This window comes from Oxyura jamaicensis, chromosome 3 (assembly GCF_011077185.1).
Source record: "Oxyura jamaicensis isolate SHBP4307 breed ruddy duck chromosome 3, BPBGC_Ojam_1.0, whole genome shotgun sequence".
Taxonomy (NCBI): Eukaryota; Metazoa; Chordata; class Aves; order Anseriformes; family Anatidae; genus Oxyura; species Oxyura jamaicensis.
The window spans coordinates 35,758,783-35,767,996 of NC_048895.1; the positions used below are offsets into that span (position 1 = coordinate 35,758,783).

The following is a 9,214-nucleotide window of genomic DNA, read 5'->3' on the forward strand; positions in this document are numbered from 1 at the left end:
AAAAAAAAAAAAAAAAAAAAAAAAAAAAAAAAAAAAAAAACGGAGGGGCCCGCCGGCCCGCCGCGCCTCCTGCACCAGCCTGGCGGCGGGGCTGCGGCCGCTGCTGGGCTGCCTGCGGCCGCCGGGCTGCCCGCTGCTGCTGCCGCCGCCGTCGGGCTGGGCGTCGACGCGGCGGGTCGCGGGGCAGTGGCCGAGCCCAGGCCTGCGGGTGCCGGAGGCGGCCGAGGCGGAGCGGCTGGTGCAGGAGGCGCGGCGGGCCGGCGGGCCCCTCCGCCGCTTCATCGCCTGCCCGCGGCTGGCCCGCACCGTGCAGCGCTGCCTGCGGACTGGTAGCGGCCCCCAGCCCGTCGTGCTGGAGTGCGGCCCCGGTAAGTCGGCTCTCGGCCCGCCCCGCCCCGGTGACCTTGCGGGGTCGGCGGGGCCGCTGGTGTTGAGGGGCCCCCGGCTCTGCTGGGGCCGCGAGAGGGGAGCGGGGCACTGCTTCTCCCCGCCCGGGTTCTGCTGTGGGGGCCGCGGGAGCGGGATCCAGGCCGGGCGCTGCCGCGGCTGCTGGCTGTCACCTGGCTGCCCTCCCCGGCGGTGACTGCCGTGTGCCCGGGGCGGCAGCGGGGAACCCGGAGAGGAGCAGATATACAGGGCTCTGGGGGAAGAATGTGGGTGTGCTTTTTTGAGGCTTGAGTCGTTGGCGTTAAGGAAAAGTTTTGCTATAGAGTAAGTGGAGATTGAAGTTCTTGCAGAGGTTTTAAGTTCTTGCGTTGGGTTTTGGAGGCAAACTTTACCCCTGCCAATAGCAGCAGGCCTAGAGATTGCAGGCCCTTTAGACAGCTACCGTTTGTAGTTATTTAATGTTTTTACGTCACTCTCCACAGAGGATATTTTACCCATAGGGATAACGTGGGTAAGGTTCCAAAGTATTTTTCACTTGGCAGAATAAAAATCAGGGGAAGTGTTTGAGATATCTCTCATAGTCCTCTGCATCTAACTGTAATGCTGTGCTTAATGTATTTCACTGAGTAATCTAAGAGAGACTGTGCAAATTTGTTGTCAAACTGTTATTTTGAAATAAGTAACATGAGTTACCTCTTTATTGAAAGTGCTATTCCTCAGCTATTGCACTGGGAAAATCACTGAAGGAAAACTGCTTTTAAAAATACGTATTTTTTTTCCTCTCTTTATAGGGCCTGGGATCTTGACCCGGACTCTACTCAATGCAGGTGTTAGAGTGGTAGCTCTAGAAAGTCACCCAGCTTTCCTTCCAAACTTACAGGTACACTTTTGGCTTGGTAGCATGTTTCTAAAATTTAATTAAGAGGAAAATTAGACAATAATTAAGAAACATGTAATAACTGTTGGATCAAAAAGGAATTAGCCAGTCATTGTTACTAGCAACTTGAAATAATGCTTAATAATAGTAAGTATTGTTTGGTTTTACACTGAACAGTCAGCAACAGTCTGACTATTTTATAACCAATTAATTTGACATCTTGAGGATGTACAAATTAAAGTTTGTAGTTTCATATATAATTTTTTGAGGCTAATACTAAGCAGAGTCATTGTAGTTGTGTATGTTTAGGCAGGATGTCTGTATGTAGCTTCCAAAAACCTGTAAAGATATTCTCAGTTAATCTTATTGTTTCGTGGTATTAGTTAATCTATTGTCTTGTGGCTGGCTGGCAACATTAAGACCGGCAGGTGTTACCTCTTGTGTTCACCTTGGCATTACGTGGTTTCAAAGGTTGTCAGACAGAGCCTTAGAAGTTGTGCTAGAAGGAAGGTGCTGCAGTAAAGTAGAGACTAGGAGCTGAAGATTCTCACCTGTTTTAAAATGTGCATAAAAGGCACGTTTTGTGCATAAGTGTCTAAGTCTCTGCGTATATGAAGACTTTCAGTTGTAAATTAATATGCAGAATATTAATTAAATTAATATGCAGAAAATTAATAAAAATGCAGAACATACTACTAGTTTGGGGAGGGGTTTAAAGTTCCATCCAAGCAGCACAGAAATGCCTTGCATAATAAAGGAAGTTATTTTTTCTGTCAGTTATAAGGCACAGCTCTGAGATCTGACTCTTTCTGACTGGATGATGATTTTCTGTAGTGCTTGAACAATTTCTTATCTAGACTGAGTGTTTCGTATGGCGGTTTACTGCATTCTTCAACTGAAACTTAATTTGGTTCAGTCCTTAGAAAACAGCCTGGATGGACAATTAAAGGTAATTTATGGTGACTTCTTCAGACTGGATCCTTTGGTCACTGGAATAGTGAAACCGCCTGCTGTGTGTTCTGACAAGCTTTTTGAAGCTATGGGTGTAGCAGCAGTTCCTTGGAGAGCAGGTGTGTATATAAGATTACACGTTACAAATACTTTTAAAGGCTGCATGGGCAGTTTGGAAAAATCTTTGGGACTTGAGGTGTATGCTGTATCTTAATATATGTATTGGATTCATGGATAATACTGGATCATTTCCTAAATTTCAGCTTTATTTAGGTAGGTTCATTATAGCTCCAAAAAATGGCAATATGAAATGTCAGCTATTTGCTTATTGTAATAAAGGCTTAGTCTAATGCAAATAAGGCTTAGCTTTGCATAAAGCTTGAATTTTATTCATTTTTGAATAAAATGAGCTGGCTTTTTTTTTCTTATTTGTTTGTAAAGTACACATTGGCATTAATGAGGTTTTCCAGTACATATTGCAAAAATTTAAAGTTACTTTTGCACACTATTGAAACAGATGTACCTGTGAAAATTTTTGGAATCTTGCCACAAAAAAAGGAAAGGAACACACTTTGGAGGCTACTTTTTATCCTGTTTGAATGCAGTTCCATATTCAGATATGGAAGAGTAGAGCTCAACATCTTTATAAGTGAAAAAGAGTACAAGGTATGTGCAAGAGATTTTGAAGGTAGTAGAGAATAAGTAGTGCTTCACAGTACACCCAGACAGTTATATTGCCTAGTTAGTCTTTTTGCTAGTGATTATTATTATTATTATTTTTTTTTTCGGACAGAATTTTAAAATCTGAACTTCTGAGGTGCTTAATTTCTGTAACATGCTTTTGCAACAAAATTGGTTCCTAATTATGGGTCAGTGAAGAGGGAATCGACAAGTTCTCTTGAAGAGTATTCAGTTAGTAAATCACATGCTCAGTTTTATGCACTTGTCCACTTGAACAATCTTTGCATGCAGTTCTGAGAAAAAATGAGTAAATTACACACCTTTTTATTAAAATTCTGTATGCTGAGGGGCAGAGTAGCTTTCTGGATTATGTGCTCTTAATTTGTGCTGTCTCAAACTTTTAGAACTGTGTTTTTTAGTTCAAGGCTACCTTTTCTTTTTTGAAATGATGATTCATAAACGCACTAACCTTGAGTTACTCGAGGTAAGGAAAGACTTCCAGGTGCACCAACACAAGCTTTGTTCATATCACCCTACTGGAAAAAATTAAAGTCTAAGGATGTTCTCTTGCAAAATGATAGGCTGGATACCACTGTAATATCCTCTTGTTACATTTTTACTGGCTAGACATTTGAACAAAGAGAGGGCAGCCTATTCATTTTAGTGCAGTCAGGGTATTTTTTAATTAACTTTTCTGTGTTTATTGTGAATCCTCTGTTGTATACCGAAGTAAAAGTAATCTGGACCTTTTTTACTGGGCACTGTTGGTTCCATTTTTTTTTTATGTCAAAGCTCTTTAAAAACTATGATAAGTTAAATCTTCATTTTGTGACTTCTTTGCCCTGTTTGCACATAACTGGGGGGGTTTTCTTTTTTTTTTTTTCTTGCACTGAGTTGTCTAATCTGTATTATTGTAACATCAGGAGGATGACTGCAAGCTGCTTATTGTTCAGGGAGATGGTTGGCTTACTCTGTGTGTATTACTGGGAATATTCTCTTACCAGTGGGGAAGAACTCAAGCTATGAACTCTGCCCACGCTACAGTTTTAAAACAAAATATGATCACTCTTTGTCTTCTGTGTGAAACTCTTCTCTGCCTTAAAAGAGGCCTGAAAGTATAAGCTGGAAATTTCTACTCAGTTCAGTTACCCAAATAATCACTGCAAATCAATACTTAAATTGCCATAATGTCTTCTAATTGCACTTTCTAACAAGACATACTAAAATCACAGAGACTGGAGGTGTAATGTAACTTCATCTTGGAATTTCAGACTTAACTATGAATTTCTTACCACTTGTTAAGATTATAAGGATTTTTAGTAGATAAAGAAGCAGTCTTGTTTTTTTCAACAAGGTTTCTGCATTGCCATTTTGTTAGGTATTAACAGCAAAGCCCGGGGAATCGAGGGCTTATCAAGCGCTTTCTGTGCTTTGCCAAGTAGGATGTGAAATTCAGCTATTGCATATGGTAAGTTTGTTTTACCAACTGACATGGTCTCATGCTATAAATGTGCTTATAGAAAAGGGTTTGTACTGTTTTTGCTATTGTAATCAAATTGGAAGGTAATTTGACATTTAAATTAGTGGAGCACTACTGAAAACTTTTGGACATAGACAGGTCTTTTCTGTCTTGCTAGGTGTTGTGTGAGATTCAGGCTATTCTTCCAGTCTGTCACAGGCTGCTCCTTATGTCCTCTGCATTTTGACATCACGTGTGCTTTCACTTTCCTGAGCAACATTCAGTAGAAATACTATTTCAGTTTTGGTGCTTCTACTTGCAAAGCAAGCCTGCTTCTCCTGCTAGTCAAGAATCATCTTACCTTATCAAATGTGCTATGGTTTAGTTTTTAAAAGTTTTTTTGAAATTGTTCATCAGCTTTCACTTGCTTTTCTCTTTTAAGATTTTGTTTGTTTGTGCCCTGTTTTTTCTAGGAGCTTCTTTCACAGTTTAAATGCTATGCTAATCTAAAATCATAAGTTTCATTATCTGTTGTCCTCCAAATGGCTTGTAACATGAGGTATAGAGAGGACATTTCTAAATATGGAGTTGAAGAATACGATGATGCTCAAAGAACAATTATATAGGCATGGTCTGGTTATGCACTGTCTGCTTTTGCATCTGCTTGTAGCTGCTTCTAGAGTCAAGTTGTTGAGCTGGTGAGACTTCTGTTCAGACTCAGTACAGCAGATCTTATGGTTAGGTGTTTCTTTTCAGTTTTTGGCTTTGGTTCAAATTTTGTATTTGAAATCAACAAGTAGTCCCAGTTATGCATGGTAATATATGCAAGCTAATTGATTATAAATAATTTTAGCAGTGCTACTCGGATACTTTGTCAGGAACATGGCTAACTAGCATTTTCAGTCTTGGCTTTGTGTGTATATTACTTGAAATTATATATATATACATATATATATTTCTAATATGTTTACATGGTTTTAAAACAAAGTTTAGAATGGAGTATGCTTCAAATTTGATAGGATTGATGATGAATGTTTTTCCAAATTGTAACAAAGAACTTTGTTTCTGTAATGTGTTTGCTTCCTCTCATAGGAACCCTGGTCATCCTTTGTAACTAATTTGAAAAACAAGGGACTGGCAGTTTCAAAGAGCATGGTAAGATCATTTTCTCCTTTCAGAGATGCAGCTAAGCCCCTTTAATTAAAGATAAAAAATAACTTTATAACACTGTTCACACATCTGTTTTTTGGCTGTGAATAGTGCATTTTTTTAAGAAGTGTTCTAATTAAAACTCATGGGCAGCATGTAGAAGGTGAAGAGGGTGACCGATTGTGGCGATCTTAGAAACTGAGATAAACTACTGTCTATATGATGGGGAAAAAATACAGTAAATAAATATCATGAGGGCATGTGAACAGGTAAAATCTTATCTAAAATTAATATCAGGGTCACATCTACCTGCTTGAATACAAAAACTGTTACCATGATTAATAGCACAGTTGTTATGCTGCTGGTTTTGATCAAAGTGGTTGTTCACATGTCCAATGTACATTCTGTGTGCTAGTCAAATGCTGGAAAGTGTGGATCTCAAAGCCTGTATTGTCTACTTCAACTAAGAAAATACAATCTTAAAAAATTAAAATTATGTCATAGTGTATCTGCTTCATTTTCTATTTCCTTTCCTGTTTAAAAAAAAAAAGAAAAAAAAAAGGTAAAGCTATCTTAGTTGCAAAATTGTATAGCTTCCGCTTCCAATGTCGTTATCTTGTTATCTTCCAAAACTGTTTCAGAAATGTTACCACTAGCCCAGTTGAAATGCTTTCTCTTAGGAAAAGATGGGCACTGTCTTAAAAATGACTAATTTTCAGTGACTTGTTTTGTTTTTCTTGCAGTGGCTGCCAAATGACCATTTATGTTTGGTACGACTGACTCCCCAGCGAGATCTATTTTCAGGAGCCTTGAAGCCCACAAATTCAGCTACCTTCATTTTCATGGTGAAGCAGTGTCTTGCTAAACGCAGGTCTAGACTTAGTGATAGATTAAAGTAAGTATGGAAGAATTACAGGTTTTTATGCATTTTTCTAAAGAAATATAGGGAAAATGCTGAAATACTTTCTCAAAGCAGTATTTATTTTAGATGAAATTCATCATCTTTTTAAATTATCTCTGTGTAGAAAAGAAGATTTCATTTTTCCAGCCCAAGTACAGTATTTTGGGTACCTGGCCTCTATTCATAGAGGATAAAAACTTGAGGTTTGGCAGGAAGGCAGACAAGTACGTAGACTTTGAAATTACAGACATTTACTGCACGTGTAATGGAGGTGAGCTCATGTACCTGCAAGAAACTTTTACTCAGTTTAGACATAACAATAAAGTCACCAAGACTTTGCAAGTACAAAAATTAAAAAGCAGAAGTTTTAGTTTATAAGAAACATCAAAGTAGTGCTGATGAAAATAGCAGAAGGTTATTGAAGGTTGAGTGGGGATGTCCTCACATGGCTTTCTGTTACTGCATTCAAAAATTAGACTTCAGACTTATTTACCAATTATGCAGCTCTCTCTAATTATTTATTCCCGTTGGTATGACATTGGAGCTACTCACTTTGCAATGTGATCACTAGATTTCTGTTCCCATAAATGTGAAGTGTTTGTACTCTCTGAAGTATTGGCTTCAAGTTGTTGATGAAAATAATTAACGTACTTCTCGTTTGTTGGTAGGGGTTAATGGATGCTAATTTCCAGGAAGGAGGTGGGGGGATGTAAGGGTCTGAGACACACACAAAAAAAATCCCGTGCAAAGAGCCTTCATGGATTTCTTTCGTAGAGCTCAGTGGTGTACCTAGTCTCCACTCGATCTTTCAGCCAGGAAGCGGAGCTAACTTTGAAGGCTTCTAATGTGCATCTTCTGTATATTTATATACCCTTTTTTTGTCTGGGAAATAGTTAATGCACATGCACATTTATAAAAGCCTAGTTTTCATAGCAATGATGTGAATGTGGAGACAGTTTATAGATCTGTTTATATATAGAAGAAAATACCTGGGAGGTTTAAGCCACACTACCTCATGCTGTACTGAATCATCTTCCTGAAGATGACCTTGGCTTTAATTTCCCAGGCATTGAAGAGCAACTCCCTTTTATGCAGTAATGTCAGTTGCAGACAGCTGGGGCAGGGGATCATCTATTGTCTAGGGCAATAGTGTCTATTGTTGTGCAGCGGGGGGATGGGACTGAGGGAGCTAACCCTCTAATGAGGTGGGTTATGTGGTTTGATATTCTCTGCGTTTGTGCTGGGGGCTTTATTTGGCATTTGCATGGCTTCTTAGCAGAAGTTTTTCTGTTTGTACGGATTGAAAATAACCTGTCATAAGGAGAAATTGTTAACTTGCAGAAGCTGTGAAAGGGTGAAATTGCCCTTCAGATACTGTTTCTTCACAGGAAGAAATGCTCCTTTATGATTTGTGTTTGTTTGTTTCAGTTCATGGAGCTTGGACAGTGGTGGCCGATTACTGAAAGCACTAGAAATTCCAACAAATGTTGAAACAGGTAATTTATACCCAGAAGACTACAAGCGTCTTTTTGAGGCTTTGCAAAACTGTAGTGTGTTTACTGAAAGCTGGTTCCACGATGAGGTCTTGGAAAGTATAAGGAACATAAACTTATAAATTGAAAGCTGCTGTATTTCAGAAGATCATCTTTGCTTCTGGAAGATTACTGTGATAAGAAATGATTTAAATAACATCTAAGTATTGTTAGCTAAATGACTTCTGGTCCAAAGGAAAGTAAATTTAGCAAGTAACTAGAGCTCTTCTATACAGCATGGAACTGTGGGATTTACAGTTACTTGGTCACAATAGTATCCCGACTGGATAAAATCTGCATCTTCTCCAGGAGCATAACAGTGACCTGCTGCTTTTGGACGTGCCACTTAAACTGAACTTCTTAATACACTGCTGTATATTTACAACGTTTGAAAAAATAACAGACCAAATAATGATTTGTGTGGTTTGTATTTTAGTGCTCAGTGCTTTGAAAGTTCTTTCAGATTCCCAAAATACACAGGTCTGTACAACCACTGAATCTGTTTTATCATCTGATCTGTAAACCTTGCAGTCTAAGATATTAATAAATCAAGAGTGGTGGGTTTATGGAAGGCAAGGTAATGACAATATAATAAAACATCAACTGAAAATTTTGTTTAAGTAGATTATTATATCTGTGGTTGGGGGAAAAAAAACATTTTTTTTCTTTTGAAGATTTGAAATGACAAAACAGTGGGTGTTCTGTTGTAGTTGGCCATATGTAAACACCTATATACAGATGAGCTTTACCTTATTTTAGGTCTGAAACCCAAGTCACCAGAACATTCAGTGTTTTATAAAGAGCTGTGAAAAAGAATCACCTTACCTGTAACCTTTGCAACATATAATTGTTTAATGTGTATGACATGTATATAAAACCTTACTTTAAAGAGATATACTATTAAAATTGTCTTTTTAGTCATAGCCCTCCATACTCCAACCTGTTTCTCATTCACCTTGTTGACTTAACATGAAACTATTCTGTTGTTGTCTGATACTCTTGGCAAGTTCTACTGGCTGTGTTTTCTACATTGTCTCCTCTGGGAGGCCGTGTGAATAAAACAATTTTTCAGGATGCTGTCTTCAGGATTTGGAAAACATCAGTGACTGAAGCGATGCAATCAGAATTTTATTTCTTAAGCACATTTGGAGGTATGTATGTGACAAATATACATCTGTGTTCCTCCTGCAGTTCCTGCTGCAGAAGAAAAATTGACTTGAAGCAGACTCAGTTCATTCTGTTAGCCAGGCTGTTAGCCACCACTGCTCTGTTAGCTG

General features: G+C 38.8%; 1 protein-coding gene across 1 annotated transcript in view; it reads left to right on the forward strand.

Annotated features, from left to right (window-relative positions):
- Positions 1-9,011, forward strand: part of TFB2M (transcription factor B2, mitochondrial) — a 9,663-nt gene extending 652 nt beyond the window's left edge. Inside the window, exons 3-10 of the mRNA XM_035320669.1 lie at positions 170-368; positions 1,179-1,267; positions 2,181-2,334; positions 2,733-2,881; positions 4,275-4,364; positions 5,448-5,510; positions 6,248-6,399; positions 7,834-9,011. Coding sequence (XP_035176560.1) covers positions 170-368; positions 1,179-1,267; positions 2,181-2,334; positions 2,733-2,881; positions 4,275-4,364; positions 5,448-5,510; positions 6,248-6,399; positions 7,834-8,020 — 1,083 coding nt within the window. The 3' untranslated portion in view covers positions 8,021-9,011. The remainder of the gene's footprint in view (positions 1-169; positions 369-1,178; positions 1,268-2,180; positions 2,335-2,732; positions 2,882-4,274; positions 4,365-5,447; positions 5,511-6,247; positions 6,400-7,833) is intronic.
- The last annotated feature ends 203 nt before the right edge of the window (positions 9,012-9,214 follow it).